This window comes from Thunnus albacares, chromosome 14, assembly GCF_914725855.1.
Source record: "Thunnus albacares chromosome 14, fThuAlb1.1, whole genome shotgun sequence".
Classification (NCBI taxonomy): Eukaryota; Metazoa; Chordata; class Actinopteri; order Scombriformes; family Scombridae; genus Thunnus; species Thunnus albacares.
In genome coordinates, this window is record NC_058119.1 from 31,815,069 (window position 1) to 31,838,904 (window position 23,836).

The following is a 23,836-nucleotide window of genomic DNA, read 5'->3' on the forward strand; positions in this document are numbered from 1 at the left end:
ACTATTAATATATCATAGTTATAGTATATAATATTAGCATATAATATAGATACAAACCAAAGCAGAATGAAGTTCTGTTGTTCTGCAGCAGTGTAGCAATGTTTGACCAGCAGGTGGCAGCATCACAGCACAAAGCACAGGAAACATGATCAATAAAAACTATGAATGACACAAACCTGCAAACTGACACCAACAGAAGAAGGAAATGTCATAATCAAAGAAAAAAGTTCATCAGATTAAAGTTAAAGTTCAGTAAAGTGGTGGCTGGTGGCGCTAGAGAGAAAAACTCCACAGTCAGCAGGATTCATCCTGAGAGGAGCATTAATATGTTTATCAATCACTCAATCTATCTATCAATCTATCTATCAGTCACTCAATCAATCAATCAATTAATCTGTCCATCTATCAATCAAATCTCATATTCTGACTGAAAGTCTGATTTGTTAAAGTCAAAGTAGAAATAAAACTATAAAATTAAGACATTACACATAAAAGTACAGAAGAACAATCTGAAAAAACTACTTCAAGTATCAGAATGTTAAAATATAAATAATATTTTTATTTATTTCTGTAAAATGTAACTTGTTTTAAATTAATAATATGAGTGAAAGTTTCACATTAAATCAATAAATACAAACTTTTCTTCTAAATGTTCATTAATTAAACAGTTCAGGTCTGTTTGAAACTGAATTATTATTATTATATTATTTCATTATTAATCGAGTGTTTGGATACTGAGCTTCATGGTTCGTGTTGTTTTTATTGTCATGAAAAGAAAAAAACAGGATTTATTTTAACGTGTATTAAAGACACGCAGTAACTTTCTAACAATGCATGCTGGGAAATGTGCAACATGCTGATCATGTTTCTTCAGAAACTTAATTTAACAAGTTTAATGAGTGAACTGTTGATTCAGAAATATAACGATTGATTACTGAAAAGGTGTTGAAATAAAAAAACAAACATTTTAGGTTGAATTACTATAAAAATGTTGATATTTCAGTAAAGTTCAGTGTTGTGCTGCGTTCAGGTGTCATCAGCATCTTAAACTCTAATTAATGAACCTGATGTTTGTATAAACAGCAGCTGTCACATAAATGTAGAAGAAAAAACAAATACCTTTAAATGAAAAAGTACTGCAGTAAATGTTCAAACATCCACATAAAAGTTTAATATTCAAACTTTCTTTAATTCAAACTGATGATCTTATATAATATTACATTATTAAACTGTCAGATATTATCACATAATACTGAATAAAATCATTTTAAAACTTTATTTCCAGCAGGTTTAATACAAACAGTCAGGTGGGCGGGACTCCCTCCTTCCACCAATCAGCGGGCAGGATTTGCCACGTGGCGGCGGAATTCCCCTCCATTGCGGGACTTTCCGCTCTGACTGACGGCTGCGGTTACCATGACAACACGACTGCGCTGCGGTTAGTGACTTCCGGTGGAGCGGTTTTAGTTTCAAATTAAAAGCTTTTTAAATAATAAAAACACTTTAAAATAAAAGTACAATAATAATACTTACGATTATTATTATTATTATTATTATTATTATTATTATTATTATTATTATTATTAACTATGATAAATAATACATTTATTGTTCTTATAAAATACTTTCATAAAACATTTAACTGCTGAAAACATGAAATATAGACGTTTGAACATGACAGCACATTTATTTCATTTACTGACAGACTAATCTATAATCTATAAATGTTTGAATGGTTCAGATTCAGGAATTAAAACAGAATAATTTAGATTAAACATGTGAGTGAAAGTTAATTATTAGAAGTTATTTAACAAAATAATCTCAAATCAAAATCAAAAAGACTAATTCAAAATGATTTAAAGATTATTTTGTTTTTTAAAACGTTGTGTGATCATTGTTTACAGTGTGTAACTAATCAGACCTGTTGTGGATCAATAATTCCTCTGTGTGGACATTTAAAGTCAATATTCTTTCTCTTTTTAAAGGGAAAGAAAATATTTTATTATTTCCTTTAAAAAAACAGAAAGAATACCCAGTCCGTGGTTTAATTAACATTAAATTAGTTAATTTATTCAGTGTAGTCTCATTAAACTAACGATGTGACAGAAGATCAACAACAGAACAGGAGAGCAGAATGATCCTGACAAACTAAAAGTCCAAATAATAACAAAGTAAGACCACCGTGCTTTTATTCTGAAAAGCACAAACAGGAAGCAGCCTCAGGTGTTTTCTGCCGTTTCGTCATTCGGTAGTTTTGAGTTTTTCGGACAAACAGACAGACTGACAGCAGGCTGACAGAGCAGCAGGCAGGTAAACTCACCTTTACTTTATCTGTATCTGTTTAGATGATTTGTCAGGGACAGATCGATAAATATTCATAAACATGACTGTAAACAGATCGATAAACATTCATAAACATGACTGTAAACATGTCAGAATCAGACAGGAAGCTACTTTTCATCCGTGCTGCTCGTCCAGGTGTGAAACCTGAAGTCATCGATCTACTTCTCTTAATGCAAACTGCGGATTCAGTAACGGATCAATATCAGTTGAAGATCAATAACACGATCAGCTGAGCTCAGACGCACAACTGGAACCTTCAAACCTGCTAAACGCGTTCACGTTTACGTCACTTCTACACTGAACGACTACAAACAAACAAACAATAATAATAATAATGAACTAATTATCGTTTCAAAGTTTAAAGTTGATTTGACGTTAATTTGATGTTGATTTAAGGTTAATTTGAGATTGATCAAATTGATCAGACTGATCAGATTAATCAGTATGATCAGATCCACTTACTGGCTTTTTCTGGAGCTTTCAACTGCATCTCATGGTCTTGATCAGTGGATGGAGTCCACTCAGTCCTCATGGAGGTGGATCAGCTGAGTGAGGAAGACCATAAGTAGCAGGTGAAAACCTGAGTAGGGATTGCTCTGTCAAAATGTACCTTACCTTCACTCAAGAAACACTGACTGTGTTTTTGTGCTACTTTTACCAGTAAACAGACCCCAGTTTGACCTGAATGAACTTATTATGCAGAACATTTGATCATGTGACTGTTTCAGCAGATGGCGATGATGCACGAGTTTGTAGACTTAACGTCATTTCGACATTTCTTCCGATAAAACGAGTCATTTGGTGGTAAAATAAATCGTGTGAAAAAGGCCCATGTGGAAAAGTCTTGTTGCCCTGACAACAGCTCCAGGACTTTATTAAATGATTTAATTAAATAAATCAGGTTTTAAACTTTGTGTTTAATTTGTACCTGCTTGCAAGTCTAGTTTTTTAGAATCAGTGGTATTCATGCAGTTTACAGTGAGATTATGCTAAGCTAACCGCTAACGTTAGTGTTTTAGTTATTTGTCCCCTAACCTTAACCATGTGGTTATTATTGTTGCCATAACGACAGAGGTGGCCTAACTTTTAGGAAGTAGTCATCTTAACCCAAACAAGAAAACCTGAACCCTAACCTGAACCTAACCTGAACCTAACCTGAACCTAACTTAAACCTAACTTGAACCTAACCTGAACCTAACATGAACCTAACCTGAACCTAACCTGAACCTAACATGAACCTAACCTGAACCTAACATGAACCTAACATGAACCTAACCTGAACCTAACCTGAACCTAACCTGAACCTAGGTTAAAACTTACCTGAACCTAACATGAACCTAACCTGAACCTAACATGAACCTAACTTAAACCTAACCTGAACCTAACCTGAACCCTAACCTGAACCTAACCTGAACCTAACTTAAACCTAACTTGAACCTAACCTGAACCTAACATGAACCTAACCTGAACCTAACCTGAACCTAACTTAAACCTAACCTGAACCTAACATGAACCTAACCTGAACCTAACATGAACCTAACTTAAACCTAACCTGAACCTAACCTGAACCCTAACCTGAACCTAACCTGAACCTAACTTAAACCTAACTTAAACCTAACCTGAACCCTAACCTGAACCCTAACCTGAACCTAACTTAAACCTAACTTAAACCTAACCTAAACCTAACCTAAACCTAACCTGAACCCTAACCTGAACTTAACCTGAAGCTAACCTGAACCTAACTTAAACCTAACCTGAACCTAACTTAAACCTAACTTGAACCTAACCTGAACCTAACTTAAACCTAACTTGAACCTAACCTGAACTTAACCTAAACCTAACCTGAACCCTAACCTGAACTTAACCTGAAGCTAACCTGAACCTAACTTGAACCTAACTTAAACCTAACTTGAACCTAACTTGAACCTAACTTAAACCTAACCTGAACCTAACTTGAACTTAACCTGAAGCTAACCTGAACCTAACTTAAACCTAACCTGAACCTAACTTAAACCTAACTTGAACCTAACCTGAACCTAACTTAAACCTAACTTGAACCTAACCTGAACTTAACCTAAACCTAACCTGAACCCTAACCTGAACTTAACCTGAACCTAACTTAAACCTAACTTGAACCTAACTTGAACCTAACTTAAACCTAACCTGAACCTAACCTGAACTTAACCTGAAGCTAACCTGAACCTAACTTAAACCTAACTTGAACCTAACCTGAACCTAACTTGAACCTAACTTAAACCTAACCTGAACCTAACCTGAACTTAACCTGAAGCTAACCTGAACCTAACTTGAACCTAACCTGAACCTAACTTAAACCTAACTTGAACCTAACCTGAACTTAACCTAAACCTAACCTGAACCCTAACCTGAACTTAACCTGAACCTAACTTAAACCTAACTTGAACCTAACTTAAACCTAACTTGAACCTAACCTGAACCTAACTTAAACCTAACTTGAACCTAACCTGAACTTAACCTGAAGCTTACCTGAACCTAACTTAAACCTAACTTAAACCTAACCTGAACCTAACTTAAACCTAACTTGAACCTAACCTGAACTTAACCTGAAGCTAACCTGAACCTAACTTAAACCTAACTTAAACCTAACCTGAACCTAACTTAAACCTAACCTGAACCCTAACCTGAACCTAACCTGAACCTAACTTAAACCTAACTTAAACCTAACCTAAACCTAACCTAAACCTAACCTGAACCCTAACCTGAACTTAACCTGAAGCTAACCTGAACCTAACTTAAACCTAACCTGAACCTAACTTAAACCTAACTTGAACCTAACCTGAACTTAACCTGAAGCTAACCTGAACCTAACTTAAACCTAACTTAAACCTAACCTGAACCTAACTTAAACCTAACTTGAACCTAACTTAAACCTAACCTGAACCTAACCTGAACCTAACCTGAACTTAACCTGAACCCTAACCTGAACCTAACCTGAACCTAACTTAAATCTAACCTGAACCTAACCTGAACCTAACATGAACCTAACTTAAACCTAACCTGAACCTAACTTAAATCTAACTAAACCTCACCTGACCTTAACCACAGCGTTGTGACATCATCAGACATCATTATTGATTAACAGTGATGTGTGACGGTTTGGGAAACACAGACAGATGATGTCATCATGCTGATAGAGACGCCAGATTAGAAAACGCTGCTTCTGGAGTCACATGATCAATCAATCAATCAATCAGTTTTTATTTATATAGCACCAAATCACAACAGAAGTCATCTCAGGGCACTTTTCACATAGAGCAGGTCGAGACTATTCCCTTTAATTTACAGAGACCCAACAATTCCCCCATGAGCAGCACTTGGCGACAGCGGTAAGGAAAAACTCACCTTTAACGGGTAGAAACCTCAAGCAGACCCCGGCTCTTGGTGGGCGCCATCTGCTTTGACCGGTTGGGTTGAGAGAGATCAAACCACAGATCTGAGCTTCATGTGGACGACTGGTTGTTTTTGTTGTTTTTAGTAGTGGTTGATTTTTCTGTCTTGATGGAGCCACGCTAGCAATTTCCCCCCGTTTTCAGTCTTTGTGCTAAGTTAGGCTAACACGAAGCATATGACTCTGGGGAAGACGGAGAAATGACGGACTGTCCCTTTAAGAGTCCAAATAATCACAGAGGAGGGAGGGGGAGAGGGGGATTCCCCCTGATGTATTTAGATATGACTCCATTACACACACACACACACACACACACAGTAACACACACACACACTGTAACACACACACTGTAACACACACACTGTAACACACACACAGTAACACACACACACACTGTAACACACACACACTGTAACACACACACTCTAACACACTCACTGTAGCACACATACTAACACACACACTGCAACACACACACACTCAGTAACACACACTGTAACACACACACACACACACTCAGTAACACACACTGTAACACACACAGCAACACACACTGTAACACACACACACTGTACTACATACAGTAACACACACTGTAACACACACACACAGTAACACACACACAGTTACACACACTGTAACACACACACAGTAACACACACACTGTAACACACACACTGTACTACACACAGTAACACACACACTGTAACACACACAGTAACACACACACACACTGTAACACACACACTGTAACACACATACTAACATACACACTGTAACACACACACACACAGTAACACACACACACACTGTAACACACACACACTGTAACACACACACTCTAACACACTCACTGTAGCACACATACTAACACACATACTAACACACTCAGTAACACACACTGTAACACACACTGCAACACACACTGCAACACACACACACTCAGTAACACACACTGTAACACACACACACACACACACTCAGTAACACACACTGTAACACACACAGCAACACACACTGTAACACACACACACTGTACTACATACAGTAACACACACTGTAACACACACACACAGTAACACACACACAGTAACACACACTGTAACACACACACAGTAACACACACACTGTAACACACACACTGTACTACACACAGTAACACACACACTGTAACACACACTGTAACACACACACACGCACACACACACACACACTGTAACACACACTGTACTACACACTGTAACACACACACTGTAACACACACACTGTACTACACACACTGTACTACACACTGTAACACACACTGTACTACACACTGTAACACACACACAGTAACACACACTGTACTACACACTGTAACACACACACTGTAACACACACTGTACTACACACTGTAACACACACTGTACTACACACTGTAACACACACAGTAACACACACACACACACACACAGTAACACACACTGTACTACACACAGTAACACACACACACACACTGTAACACACACTGTAACACACACAGTAACACACACACACACTGTACTACACACAGTAACACACACACTGTAACACACACTGTAACACACACTGCAACACACACTGTAACACACACACAGTAACACACACACTGTACTACACACAGTAACACACACTGTAACACACACTGTAACACACATTGTAACACACACACTGTAACACACACAGTAACACACACTGTAACACACACTGTAACACACACTGTAACACACACTGTAACACACACACAGTAACACACACACTGTACTACACACAGTAACACACACACACAGTAACACACACTGTAACACACACAGTAACACACACAGTAACACACACTGTACTACACACAGTAACACACACTGTAACACACACTGTAACACACACAGTAACACACAGTAACACACACTGTAACACACACACTGTAACACACACACAGTAACACACACTGTAACACACACACTGTACTACACACAGTAACACACACACACACTGTAACACACACACACAGTAACACACACACACACACACACTGTAACACACACAGTAACACACACACACTGTACTACACACTGTAACACACACAGTAACACACACACACACACAGTAACACACACACTGTAACACACACACTGTAACACACACTGTAACACACACAGTAACACACACACACACACAGTAACACACACACACACACACACAGTAACACACACACACACAGTAACACACACTGTAACACACACACACACTGTAACACACACTGTACTACACACTGTAACACACACACACTGTACTACACACTGTAACACACACACACACACAGTAACACACACAGTAACACACACTGTACTACACACTGTAACACACACACACACTGTAACACACACTGTAACACACACACACTGTACTACACACTGTAACACACACACACTGTACTACACACAGTAACACACACACACACACAGTACTACACACTGTAACACACACACACTGTACTACACACAGTAACACACACACACACACACAGTAACACACACTGTAACACACACACACACTGTACTACACACTGTAACACACACACACTGTACTACACACAGTAACACACACACACACACAGTACTACACACTGTAACACACACACACTGTACTACACACTGTAACACACACACACTGTACTACACACAGTAACACACACACACACACACAGTAACACACACTGTAACACACACACACTGTACTACACACTGTAACACACACACACACTGTAACACACACTGTAACACACACACACTGTACTACACACTGTAACACACACACACTGTACTACGCACTGTAACACACACACACACACAGTAACACACACACTGTAACACACACAGTAACACACACACACACAGTAACACACACTGTAACACACACAGTAACACACACACACTGTAACACACACTGTAACACACACACACAGTAACACACACACACAGTAACACACACACACACTGTACTACACACTGTAACACACACACACACTGTACTACACACTGTAACACACACACACTGTACTACACACTGTAACACACACACACTGTAACACACACACACAGTAACACACACACACAGTAACACACACACACACTGTACTACACACTGTAACACACACACACTGTACTACACACTGTAACACACACACACTGTACTACACACTGTAACACACACACACTGTAACACACACACACACACAGTAACACACACACACTGTAACACACACAGTAACACACACACACACACAGTAACACACACACTGTAACACACACTGTAACACACACACACAGTAACACACACACACAGTAACACACACACACAGTAACACACACACACTGTAACACACTCGGCTGGTCATTAACTCCTGTTTGGCGTCTGCAGGAAAATCTCTGAAGGAGGAAGAACAGATCGGCTTCCTGCAGGGAGCTGAGCCTTCATCTTCATCTTCATCAGTGTGTGTGCTGTGTCATGGCTCTCAGGTGCGTCTCCTCAGTCAGTATTTATACAGTATTTTAATGACCTCACTTTCATCAATAGTTGTTATTGATCAGTTGCTGTGATGTTGAGTCAACAGCAGAAAGCTGTTAATCAATATCAGGTGTTAAAACGGTTCAGCTGCACTCAGAGCTGCAGGTTGTTCCTGCGTCTTGGAGAAGTGATGCAGACTGACTCCATGATGTTGACCTTTAACCTTTATGACTCTTTAACCTGCAGGAACAGTTCAGGTGTGTTTGAGGGTTTCAGATGTTTGATTCCTGTAAATAACACACAGGCTCAAACACAGCGTGAAGCTGAGTTTATTTGTCCTCTCAGGTGTTTCTGGGGAGTTTGAGTGCAGATGTTTGAGCAGATTAACAAAAAAGTTGTTTCACAGAAACACTGAAGTAAAATCACCTCTGTGGATTCCTGCAGAGGTCGGAGGTCACGCAGAAATACCCCGAACACAAACTTCCCCTGGCCGCCTCGCTCTTACTGTATCTGCTGTGGTTTTATGTTAATGAGGGCTGTGTCTGCTGGGATCTGATTGGCTGCTGCTGTCAGGAGGGTGGGGGGTGGGTGGGGGCAGGAAGTCAAACAGCCAGCGAGCTGCAGACAGGAAGTGAAGAAGCTGCAGGTCTGAGCATGAAGCAGGTCGGTGTGTTTGTCTTTAACCAGTCTGTCTTCCTCTTCTGTCAGGACACGTCATTTCAGCAGCTGTTTTACTTTACAGCAGGAAACAGAGAAAAGTCTCGTGAGTAGTTTACTGTAGTTTATTGTAGTTTATTGTAGTTTATTGTAGTTTATTGTAGTTTATTGTAAAGCAGAAAGCAGGTTGAGATGAAATGTTTCAGAGCAGAAAGACGCTCGCAGGATGAGTTTGTGATGTTCGATGGTGAAGCTGTTTAGTTTTTGTGGAACGTTCATGCTGATCAGTTTTGACCAAAACATGTTTGGGGCATTAAACAGGAAGTTGTTGTAACTCCACATTGTCCAATCAGACGAGCAGATGTACATGTTTACAGAAGAGGATCATCATCCTCTGCACCGCTGCTACAGTCTTCTTCACCTTCGGTGCCTCGTTTTATCCTTTTTAGTGTCGTTTATCCTATTTATAAAAAACATTTCAAGTTTCTCATGTTTGTTGTTCACTTCTGTGAAATCTGTATTATATATATCAGTATTATATATATATCAGTATTATATATATCGGTATTATATATATATCAGTATTATATATATCGGTATTATATATATATCAGTATTATATATATCGGTATTATATATATCTCAGTATTATATATATCAGTATTATATATATATCAGTATTATATATATCGGTATTATATATATATCAGTATTATATATATCGGTATTATATATATATCAGTATTATATATATCGGTATTATATATATATCAGTATTACATATATCGGTATTATATATATATATATCAGTATTATATATATCAGTATTATATATATCAGTATTATATATATATCAGTATTATATATATATCAGTATTACATATATCGGTATTATATATATATATATCAGTATTATATATATCAGTATTATATATATCAGTATTATATATATATCAGTATTATATATATCGGTATTATATATATATCAGTATTATATATATATATATCAGTATTATATATATCGGTATTATATATATATATCAGTAATATATATATCAGTATTATATATATATATCAGTATTATATATATCGGTATTATATATATCGGTATTATATATATATCAGTATTATATATATATCAGTATTATATATATCAGTAATATATATATCGGTATTATATATATCAGTATTATATATATATCAGTATTATATATATCAGTAATATATATATCGGTATTATATATATCGGTATTATATATATATCGGTATTATATATATCGGTATTATATATATATCAGTATTATATATATCAGTAATATATATATCGGTATTATATATATCGGTATTATATATATATCAGTATTATATATATCAGTAATATATATATCGGTATTATATATATCGGTATTATATATATATCAGTATTATATATATCGGTATTATATATATCAGTATTATATATATATATCGGTATTATATATATATCAGTATTATATACATCGGTATTATATATTTATCAGTATTATATATATATATCGGTATTATATATATATCAGTATTATATACATCGGTATTATATATATCGGTATTATATATATATATATATATCGGTATTATATATATATCAGTATTATATATATCGGTATTATATATATCGGTATTATATATATCGGTATTATATATATATCAGTATTATATATATCGGTATTATATATATCGGTATTATATATATCGGTATTATATATATATATATATATCGGTATTATATATATATCAGTATTATATATATCGGTATTATATATATCGGTATTATATATATCGGTATTATATATATATATATATATCGGTATTATATATATATCGGTATTATATATATCGGTATTATATATATCGGTATTATATATATCAGTAATATATATATCAGTATTATATATATCGGTATTATATATATCAGTAATATATATATCAGTATTATATATATCGGTATTATATATATCAGTAATATATATATCAGTATTATATATATCGGTATTATATATATCAGTATTATATATATCGGTATTATATATATTGGTATTATATATATCAGTATTAAATATCGGTATTATATATATATCAGTATTAAATATATATATCGGTATTATATATATATATATATTGGTATTATATATATATCAGTATTATATATATCGGTATTATATATATCAGTATTATATATATCGGTATTATATATATTGGTATTATATATATCAGTATTAAATATCGGTATTATATATATATCAGTATTAAATATATATATATCGGTATTATATATATATATATTGGTATTATATATATATCAGTATTATATATATCGGTATTATATATATATATATCGGTATTATATGTATCAGTATTAAATATCGGTATTATATATATCAGTATTAAATATCGGTATTATATATATATATCGGTATTATATATATCGGTATTATATATATCAGTAATATATATATCGGTATTATATATATCAGTATTAAATATCGGTATTATATATATCAGTATTAAATATCGGTATTATATATATCGGTATTATATATATCGGTATTATATATATCAGTATTAAATATCAGTATTATATATATATCAGTATTAAATATCGGTATTATATATATATCAGTATTAAATATCAGTATTATATATATATCAGTATTAAATATCGGTATTATATATATCAGTATTAAATATCGGTATTATATATATCGGTATTATATATATATATATCGGTATTATATATATATATATCGGTATTATATATATATATATCGGTATTATATATATCGGTATTATATATATATATATATCGGTATTATATATATATATATCGGTATTATATATATATCAGTATTAAATATCAGTATTATATATATATCAGTATTAAATATCGGTATTATATATATCAGTATTAAATATCGGTATTATATATATATCAGTATTAAATATCAGTATTATATATATATCAGTATTAAATATCGGTATTATATATATCAGTATTAAATATCGGTATTATATATATCGGTGATATCGGTGAGCAGAGAGCAGCAGTTCTGCTCTGAATGTTTCCAACAGGTTTCTATGTTCAGGTGAGTCGACGTCGGCTGGTGACGTGTTTCCTTATATGGTCGTCTGCTCCTCGCGGAGCCGTCACACAGCAGTAGAATAAATAGTTTACCTGTTGGAGGTGTGCTGGTCACCTGCAGCTCATCATCATCATCATCATCATCATCATCACTGTGGCTGTTTCTGCTTGTACTCTTCCTCCCTGCATTATTATGAACTGATCTGCTTAACAAACATCTGCACACGTCTCCACATGTTGTTGTCGGCTGGTTTTTAGCAGCGCTAACGAAGCTCCGACTTCCTGTTAGAGACAGAGGCTGGACTGAGGCGCTGCATAAAGGGCCAGTAGAAGATCAATAAGGAGGTTTTAACTGTGAATCATGCAAAGCTGCTCTAGTGGAGTCCCAGAATAGAAACATAGAGCTGGAAATGAGTAGAATACGTCGTGTTTATAGAAACATCAGGTAACGTTAAAATGTTACGGAGGCTAAAATCATTGTGATGTCTGGGCTTCATGCTGAAGTTCCTCAGGAAACGAAAGTCCTTCAACGTCAGTAAGAAGCTGTGAAGTGTTTTCTGTCTGAGTTTGTGCTCTTGTTTGATGCTGTTGTTGTCGTGGTAACAGCTTCACTGCTGTGATTGGAACAGGATCAATAAGTTTATTAAAGAGGCTGCTTCTGACTCCTGATCAGAGTTCAGACTGAAGTCTGTCAGGTTTAGTTTACGGCGCTCGTTAAGGTTTTATTTCATATTTACAGTCTGTGTTACCTGATACATGCGTCACATTGATTACTTATTGATTATTGGATAAGTGTATATATATATATATATATATATATATATATATATATATATATATATATATATATATATAGTTTGTTATTGTGTGGACAGACGGAATAACTGTTAGTTTGAGTGTTGCTGTTTGGTTTTTAATGAATAAACATGAATTCAGTATCTGTGTAAGAAGGCGAGATGAGCTGCAACATAATTAATTAATGAGATAATTAAGATAATTAATGAAGGAGAATTTACAGCAACCAGGAGTTAAACAGCTGGTAGAAACCCTAACCCTGTGTCTGTCTGTTGGTCTTTAAATCTCCTTCGTGTGTCGACTGTTTCTCTTCAGTGCAGCAGCAGAGTGACATCATCAGTCTGTAGCCCCGCCCCCCCTCGGTGCTGGAATTCTGGGGGTTTTCCTCAGCTCGCCACTTCCAGGAAGTGACTGAAAACAGACAGAGGAGGGGGAGGGGAGGGGGGGAGGGGGGGGGGTTAGCGACAAACAGAGGGAGAGACAGAAAACAGCAGAAGAAGAGAGAGAGGTGTTGTGTTTCAGCCTCTGAAAGTGAAACTCGTTTCTGTCGTTCAGTCTGTTCTTTGTTTCCTCGTCGGGTGTTTTTGGACTTTTGGACTTTCAGAGTTTTAGAGTTTATGAGTTTGGTGTTGTGAGGATTTACTGAACTGCAGCAGCGACACTAACAGCTCGACTCTCTGACTGTCGGTTTGCAGGATGACTGAAGCTCAGTTCATCAACGTCTACGACAACGAGGTGAGTCTCTGCTTTAACTCTTCGTCTTCATCTTCTGACTGATATAAAACATACAGTCTGTTTTCATCCACAATCACCTCATCAGGCAAAGAGACAGGAGGAAATACGCTGCAACCGCTCATCAATTCATCAACCTGTTGATTATCAGAAAATTAATCTGCAACTATTTTAATAATCGAATCATGTATTTAATCATTTTATCAGCAAAAATGATGTTTTAGAGACTTAAATGTGACGATGACAGTAAACTGTTGATCAGACATTTAAAGAAATTATAACGAGCTGTAAAAGATGAAAATCATCATCAGCAGGTAGAAACACTGAAGGCAGTAAAATATTTATAATTATAAAAAAGGAGAAAGATGAAATACATATAAATTATATAAACACGTAAGTGATAAAAATAAACTTTGCCTGTAGTCATTAATAAATGTGAAGAGTCGTCACATTTCAGGCTGAAAGGTGTTTATGATGTTATTATATTCATCACAACAGTCACTGGTTCATGGTTTCCATCATCAGTTCATCTGCAGATTTTCTTTATTCATGTTTTTGTCTAAATTTAGTTTCTCAGACTGAAAACGAGAAGTCTTCTTCTTCTTCTTCTTCTGTCATTTTTCAGAAAAGATTCAAATCTTCACATTTAAGAAGTGAAACCAGATGATGTTTAGTGTTTTTATTTTTAAAAATGACTAAAAATACCACAAAGTGTTTTACAAAACACGTCAACATTCACACATTCACACGTTCACACACTGTCGGTGCCTTCGGGTCTTCGGTCCGGCTTCAGGATCCGGAGGAGCCGGGAATCGAACCGCCGACCTTCTGATTGGTCGCTCGCTCCGCGGAGCTCATGAACGGATGAACGGGGGCTGGGATGACGAGTCCAGACTTCCTGTTATCCAGACCAGTCAAAGACCATCAGACTGACACTCGTCATTCTGCCGCCAATCACTCAACAAACTGATCAATCGATCAATCGTTGCAGCGTATCTTCTCCTGTACGGGCTCAAAGAAGGGTCAAAGTTCTGAGTTCAGAGTTCTGTAGATAAGTTTTCTTCTTGTTGGATCTGTTGAAGCTGTAACTGTTTACTGTCAGTGGACTAATCAATTAATCGATTGATCGTCTAATCGATGCAGCTCTGGACTGAAAGTAGTTTCTACATGTACGGGGTCTGACGAGGGTCAAAAAATTATTTCAACAGCTACAAATCTTTTCTACACGTTCAGAGTTTATTCTGCAGTTTTTGATATAAATATATAAAAATATAATATATAATAAAGATATATGAATATATAGAAACATTTTAACACAGTATATCTGTGGATATTATGTGATTCAGACTGTAACTGTTGATTTATTGATTCATTTAGTCAATAAAATGTTAAAAAATATAAATAATTATTCAAAGAGTCAAAAAACCCAAAAAGATTCAGAAAAACAGCAAAACTTTAGACCAGTGAAGCTGAAACTAGACGAGTTCGGGGAGATTTTGCTGAAGAAATGACTCATAATCAATCAGATAATCATATTGATACCTGATACCACAGATATGTCATCACTGATGATTAACTGAAGACCCCGAACGACGACTTTTTCATGTCAACTTTGGGGGGTTTCGCAGAAAAACTATAAGATGAAGAGACAGACAGTGATCGATCGCTCGACTGATTGATTATCAGGTGAATTTGTTTTCTTCTGGTTTTAAAGCCTGAAAATGTTTGTTGTTGTTCAGCTGCAGCTGAATTTGATGCCGTACGACTACATCCCTCCAGTGGACATCAAGACTGAACCTTACATACCTGAGACAGGTACGACTCACATAACATCCAGTTGGTTTATCATCACACACGTCATTCTTTAATATTTGTTTTATTGGATCAGTTTTGTGGCACCATGTTTACTAGAAGGATTCAGCTGAGCAGATAATAATAATAATAATAGTCATATCTGTACTTTGTGTTAAAGAGCCTGAGTGCAGTTTTAGTAGAAGCTGTTGAACCTCCTGCTGGTGCCTCGTAGTACCTGCGAGTACTTACAGAAGTATTCCCAGTACCTTTATGTTTGAAACATGAGACTTCTCAAAACCTTCATCTAGTGCTCTTATTACCTGGAACAACCTTTTAGTCATACTAGGAAATGAGAGTTTGGACATTTCAGACCGATTTATCAGAACCAAAACAGAACTCATCATCAGTACTTCTGAACTTTCCAGTTACAAGAAAGTGACACCTCGTCTGTCCTGAACCTTCATCACGGGGAAAGCACCTCCGTCCACCTTCTTACTACACCTGAAACAGTGAAAGTTGATGTTGAAAGCATCAGTCACTGTCACCGCTGAGTTTAAAATAAACACGTTGAATTCCCTGATCAGCCTCACAACAACTTTATCTGTTTGTGTTTCAGCTCATGGTCCTTACATTCAAATCATCGAAGAGCCCAAACAGGTGAGATCAGAGTTTAACTTCTATCATGAAAACATGGTTTAGTGTATAAAAAGACTCTCAACAGGACAGCTGGACAAACAAAAATATTAAATCAACAGTTAGAAGTCACAGTTAATATTCATGTAAAGTTATAGAGGTATAAAAATATTTATAATGTATACTTCATTGTCCCACATTAGGCCCTCTGCTGTTACGGTATGAAACAATTAGGCCATTAAACTATTGATTGTTCAGACAAAAGCATTTTATATCTGCAGCTTCTCAGGTTTGTCCAGTGTTTTTCTGCTTTTCTGTGTTTTATATGCTTGTAAATCTGAATATTTGGAGGTTTTTGACTGTTAGTCAAATAAAACAAGACATCTGAATACGTCACACACACACACACAGGTGATTCCCCTCATCAGGTTGATCCAGTCACTTCCTGTAATCCAGGGTTTTCCCAACAGTCATAACAACACAGGACTGACTGATGCATCGACAGGGCGCCTGCAGGACGCCAGGGAGTTTCTGCTGCTAAAGGTCACATGACTTCAGCGACAGACACACCAGTCCTCTGACTGTCACTATGCAAATGAATTAGTTTTGGTTTGAGGAAAGAAGAAGAAGAACCATGTTTATGCAATCAGCGGATGTACAAAGCTGAGCAGCTGCCTTCTTATGTCCACTCTGAAGAAAAATGAGCTGCAAAGCTGTTAAACTGTTGAAATGTGTTTGTCTTTTCTCAGAGGGGCTTTCGTTTCCGTTATGAGTGCGAGGGTCCGTCCCACGGCGGGCTCCCAGGGGCCTCCAGCGAAAAGAACAGGAGAACCTACCCGACCGTGAAGGTGGGTAACAACAGCGACACCCTGTTAACACTGAAACAACACAACAACAACCTCAAGGATCATTCTGCTGATTTTCTATATTTGTCTTCATGTTTGGATCCGAACCAACAATGAACTGATCTACTAACCAGCACTGTGTGTGTATCAAAGCCTGATGAACAGCGCTGCTTGAAAACTTGTGACCTGAAACATGATCATATTTAGACAAGTCCTAAAACTAGACAAAGTGAACCCAATTAAACAAATGAGACAAAAGGAAAATCTTTTTTTTCATTTATTTATTGAGGAAAATTATCCAATCTTACATATTTGTGGAGGCAACAGTATGTGAAGCCTTGCTTTCAGTAACTGGTGTGACCCCCTTTACAGCGATAACTTCAACCAAACGTTTCCAGTAACTGTTTATCAGCTCTGCACATCAGCTCGTTCCTCCTCACAGAACAGTCTCAGCTCAGGGATGCTGGTGGGCTTCTCACCATGAACTGTCTGCTTCAGGTCCTTCCACAGCATTTCTTTAGGATTAAGGTCAGGACTTTACAAAACATCATCTTTCCTCTGCTCTTACCGTTCTTTGGTGGAACAACTTGTCGTTTTAGTGTCGTTGTCTTACTGCATGACCCAGTTTCTGTTGAGCTTCAGTTCACAGACGGATATCTTGACATTTTCCTGTAGAATTTGCTGGTACGACTCAGAACTCACAGCTCCATCAATGATTGCAAGCTGTCCTGGTTCAGAGGCAGCAAAGCAGCCCAAACCATGATACCACCACCATGTTTCACAGATGGGTTCAGGTTCTTACGCTGGAATGCAGTGTTTGCTCATCACCAAACATAAAGCTTCTCATTCAAGCCGAAAAGTTTGATTTTGGTCTCATCCATCCACAGAACATTGTTCTAATCACCTTCTGGCTCCACGTGGTCTTCAGTGAACCGTAGACAGCAGCAATGTTCTGTTTGGAGAGTAGTGGGTTTCTCCTTGCAACTCTGCCATGAACACCATTGATGTTCAATGTTCTCCTGATGGTGGACTCATTAACATCGACTGTAGCCACTGCAAGAGAGACCTTTAGTTTCCTAGACGTTACCCTGGGGTCCGTTGGGGCCTCCTGGACTATTACACACCTGCTCTTGGAGTGATCGTTGTTGTTTGACCACTCCTGGGGAGGGTAACAGTGCTGTTGGATGTCTGTCTGACAGTCGACTGTTGGAGTCCAAACTCTTTGGAAATGAGTTTTTGGAGTTTGACAGTGAAGATCCAGATTTCTCTTCTTTAAATAAAGCAGGGCCTCCTGCACACTGGATTGTCATCCCATTGATTGAAACACCCGACTCTAATTTCCCCTTCAAATGAATTGATAATCTTAGAGGTTCACATACTGTTGCCACAAACACAAACACGCAACATCGGATCATTTTCCTCAATAATTAAACAAACAAGTGTTAAGTTTTTGTCTCATTTGTTAAACTGATGTCTCTCATTATTGATACTGTAACAGAAGACAACTGAAATGATTGGCAAGGTCATCAGAGCTGCTGCAGTGAAGAACAATTTCTTGGCAAAATCTACTGGCGATCAGCATCTAAGAGTACACTGAAGAAAACACAGAAATGGTCTGACAGTGTAACATCATTGACAGCGCTCACTCTGATATCAGTATCCATGGAGATGACTGATGAGTTGGCTCCTTAACAAACTGCAATAGCTCATTAAAACAGACTGTGGAGGACACTGTAGAATTATAAATGTAGTTTTAACAGTCGGAGAAATGGCTGCTACTCCCCCACCTGGTTGTTCCTGCCTTGCAGCGTGCAGAAAGTTCTAACTGTGGGGCGACGCCACATGCAGAGTGAAAAATTATTTGTATCTAACCATGTTTCAGACATTCAATAAGGCAAAATTAAGAGCATGTGAGTTATTATGATTGAGAATGATGGGGATGAGGTTATTAAGATTGGCTCTATAGATACCTCTGTTTACATTAACGGACCTATCAGAAGTAATAACAGGAAGAGCAGGCGGGAGGAAGGATACAGACCTACAGGGAAGGTTTTTTAACTCAATCTGGGCTGTGACAGTGAGCGGGATCAAACGTACATGCAGCCAAGCTAGTGAAGTTGTAAACAAAGCCGCGTTCCTGCACATGCTCAGTAGCGTCTGCCTTACACAGGACTACTCTCTGGAGACTGAAACACGATGCTGTTATTAGTCTTTGGAGCCGTTTCTAAACAAACTAACGTGACCAAACTCTTTATAATGAAGGAACATGTCACCAGTGCAGCAGTGTGACTCACTGATGTGTTTTTAATAGTTTCTGGAACAACAACGGAGGAATCAGATATATCAGGCTTTGATACACACACAATACTTGTTAGTGGATCAGTTCATTGTTGGTTTGGATCACTTGGGCCTGAAACATGAAGCCAACGTGGACGTGCCAAAAACTACAGTTCCTCTAACGGCCACTTGAGGCTCCAAAAGTGAGTCAATCCCCATAGACGCCCATGTTAAAACATGTACTGTACGGAGGGTGAATTAAGGCCGCTTTGAGTGACAGGTGTTACCATAGTGACAACACTGGTTAGGTAACATAACCATAGCGTAACCACAGATTTACAGATATAGGTGTAACTGTCGCTATTTCAGTGCGTTTTCAGTCAATGAAAGTTAGTTGTAACATTTTGGTTGAACTAAAAGATCCTCTAAGGAGTCGGACGTTAGTAATAGTAATATTAATAAGTGCATTTTGTCTTAATGGTTTTAACCCTCTTAGTGAAAATTAGCATTAGCATTGTCACAGTTAACCATAGTCTGTAAATGTACCATGCTAACCAAGCTAGCAGCTAGTTTTAAGATCAGCTCCACCCTCTCGTCCAAATATGGTCACTTCTGGCTCCAAAAATCCAAGATGGCGACGGTCAAAATGCAAACTCTGGAATCCACAAACCAACAGGTGACTTCACAGTGGCTACGTCAATTATGTTTTACAGTCTTTGATCCATACATGAAAAAAATAACATAATATATAATAATAATATAATAATCACCAGAATGATCCCTGAACAGCAACACTGAACATGAGAAGCTTTGCGAAGGAGTGAGTGGTTTTGGTTCCCTAAACTCCATGAAACTTGTCATCATTTGAGATATTTTTGAGGATACTGAGGAACCCCACAAGTCATTATTAACTCTGTTAATGTGATGATCATGTTGCTGTGTGTCTGCTGGATGTTTGCTAACATGTTAGCTACAGCTACATTATAAGATGATGATACCACATGTCAGATGTTGTTTACAGTGGATAAAAACATCAGTTACTGCAGCTTTAAGGAACATTTTGTCAGTTTCTCGTTATTTATAGTTTCACTGGTTTATTTTATGTAGTAAATCTGCCTTCATTGTGATTTTGTGTTTGTTTTCTGTCCATGTGTCAGATTAATAACTACGTGGGTCATGCCCGGGTCGAGGTCCAGCTGGTGACCCACACCGACCCTCCTCAGGTCCACGCTCACAGTCTGGTGGGACGTCACTGTACCGAGAAGGGCACCTGCACACTCGACATCGGCCCCAACGACCTCACCGCCTCGTCAGTATCCAATCAGAGCGCTGCGTTCATCGACATTTCAAACCGAAGCTCCGTAATCATCACAAACAGAACAAACAGCAGTCAGGGAGGAAAGTTTTCATGACTTCAAAGAGGAAGTTGGTGTTTTTAAAATTCCAAGTTCAAAAAGTCCCAAGAATCACAGGAGTGTAATCCCAAAACAATTACAAAGAAAAGATTTGTTAATTAATTCATGATGATGAAATAAAAGATTAGTACACACCATGAATCAACAACAAGGAGGATTACACAGATTGAAACCTTCAAGGGGAAATTTTATTAAAGAAGTGACTCATAAACTGACTGACTTCCAAAAAATACAATTAAAACTTTACACAACATGAAAAGGGAACAAGGGAGCTAAATATTGTTGCTGTTTGCTGAAGAATTAACTTTGATTGAAAGAAAATAAATTTATACAGTAAGTGAATAAATAAGTGAGTAAAGTAAAACTGACACACATCAGGTTAAGATGTGCAGCAACAGGACTTAACGAGCTGAGGAACATTTATGTTTAAAATAAAAGAACAATTATAAAAATGTTTTCAACAGTTGGGAACATAAACTATGTGTTCCTGCAGGTTCAGCAACCTGGGCATCCTCCATGTGACCAAGAAAGGTGTGGTTGAGATTCTGTGCAGAAGACTGAGAGAAGAGAGGAAGAGACAGAAAGGACCACACAGCACCCTCACCGGTAAAAACATCTCAGATTTAGTCATAAAAAACATTAAAATCATTTCAAAAGCCTGAATTTTATTTGTAGAATCATGATTAAGAGAATAAAAGCTGCAGTTGGTGAAAGTAAAAGTACATAAGTATTATGAGCTTGATGTAGTTAAAGTATTGCAGTAAAAGTACATAAGTATTATGAGCTTGATGTAGTTAAAGTATTGCAGTAAAAGTACATAAGTATTATGAGCTTGATGTAGTTAAAGTATTGCAGTAAAAGTAGTGGTTTGGTCCCTCTGACTGATATATTATTATATATGACATCATTAGATTATTAATAGTGAAGCATCAGTGTTAGAGCAGCATGTTACTGTTGTAGCTGCTGGAGGTGGAGCTAGTTTACACTACTTTATATACAGTTAGCTAGTTTACACTACTTTATATACAGTTAGCTAGTTTACACTACTTTATATACAGTTAGCTAGTTTACACTACTTTATATACAGTTAGCTAGTTTACACTACTTTATATACAGTTAGCTAGTTTACACTACTTGGGAAAAAAAGGTTGGAAACCACTGGTTTCATCTTTAACAATGTGTTGTATTTTAAAAGCTTGTTATATTATCCATTGTGTCAAATCTTCATCTGAAAAGTAACTAAAGCTGTCAAATAAATGTAGTGGAGTAGAAAGTACAATATTTCCCTCTGAAATGTAGAAAGTAGCATCACATGGAAATACTCAAGTAAAGTACAAGTACCTCTAAACTGTACTACAGTGCAGTATTTGAGTAAATGTAGTTTCCGGCAAACTAAAGCTGTCAGACTGTTGGAGGTAGATGTAGAGATGGACGAGGACGTGATGAGCTGTCTGTGTCTCCATCAGAGTCGGAGGAAACGTCCATGATGAAGGAGGCCAAGGCTCTGGGGAAGGTGATGGATCTGAACATCGTCAGGTTAAAGTTCACCGCCTACCTGCAGGACAGCAACGGAGGCTTCACCAGAGCGCTGAAACCCGTCGTCTCCAACCCCATCTACGACAGCAGTGAGTCCAGACTGTTTACTGACAGAAGAGAGATGAACTGTGTTTATGTTGGAGCTGCTGTGATGTAAATCACTGAGTTAGAGACATCATCTACTCGGTGCTGCAGTGAGTGAATAAATGAATGAATGATGAACTGAATGTTTGTGTTTTACCTGCAGAGTCTCCAAACGCCTCCAACCTGAAAATCTCTCGGATGGATAAGACGTGCGGCTCCGTGCTCGGAGGAGACGAGATCTTCCTGCTCTGTGACAAAGTCCAGAAAGGTCAACACTAATATATAAAACCTGGATTATTATATTATTATTATATTATAATATATAATACCTGCATTATTATATTATTATTATATTATAATATATAATACCTGCATTATTATATTATTATTATATTATAATATATAATACCTGGATTATTATATTATTATTATATTATAATATATAATACCTGGATTATTATATTATTATTATATTATAATATATAATACCTGCATTATTATATTATTATTATATTATAATATATAAAACCTGGATTATTATATTATTATTATATTATAATATATAATTATATTATCATGTATTAGTAATATTACTACAGTTTTCTCATGTCAATATTCTCACTTTTTCACTTAATATTACATTTTAATCAATATTATG

General features: G+C 36.6%; 1 protein-coding gene across 1 annotated transcript in view; it reads left to right on the forward strand.

Annotated features, from left to right (window-relative positions):
• Nucleotides 1-2,213: 2,213 nt before the first annotated feature.
• Nucleotides 2,214-23,836, forward strand: part of nfkb2 (nuclear factor of kappa light polypeptide gene enhancer in B-cells 2 (p49/p100)) — a 34,706-nt gene continuing 13,083 nt past the window's right edge. Inside the window, exons 1-10 of the mRNA XM_044372848.1 lie at nucleotides 2,214-2,310; nucleotides 9,206-9,303; nucleotides 14,558-14,597; nucleotides 16,334-16,409; nucleotides 17,005-17,045; nucleotides 17,771-17,869; nucleotides 21,301-21,452; nucleotides 22,052-22,164; nucleotides 23,025-23,183; nucleotides 23,342-23,446. Of these exons, the coding sequence (XP_044228783.1) occupies nucleotides 9,293-9,303; nucleotides 14,558-14,597; nucleotides 16,334-16,409; nucleotides 17,005-17,045; nucleotides 17,771-17,869; nucleotides 21,301-21,452; nucleotides 22,052-22,164; nucleotides 23,025-23,183; nucleotides 23,342-23,446 (796 nt within the window). The 5' untranslated portion in view covers nucleotides 2,214-2,310; nucleotides 9,206-9,292. The remainder of the gene's footprint in view (nucleotides 2,311-9,205; nucleotides 9,304-14,557; nucleotides 14,598-16,333; nucleotides 16,410-17,004; nucleotides 17,046-17,770; nucleotides 17,870-21,300; nucleotides 21,453-22,051; nucleotides 22,165-23,024; nucleotides 23,184-23,341; nucleotides 23,447-23,836) is intronic.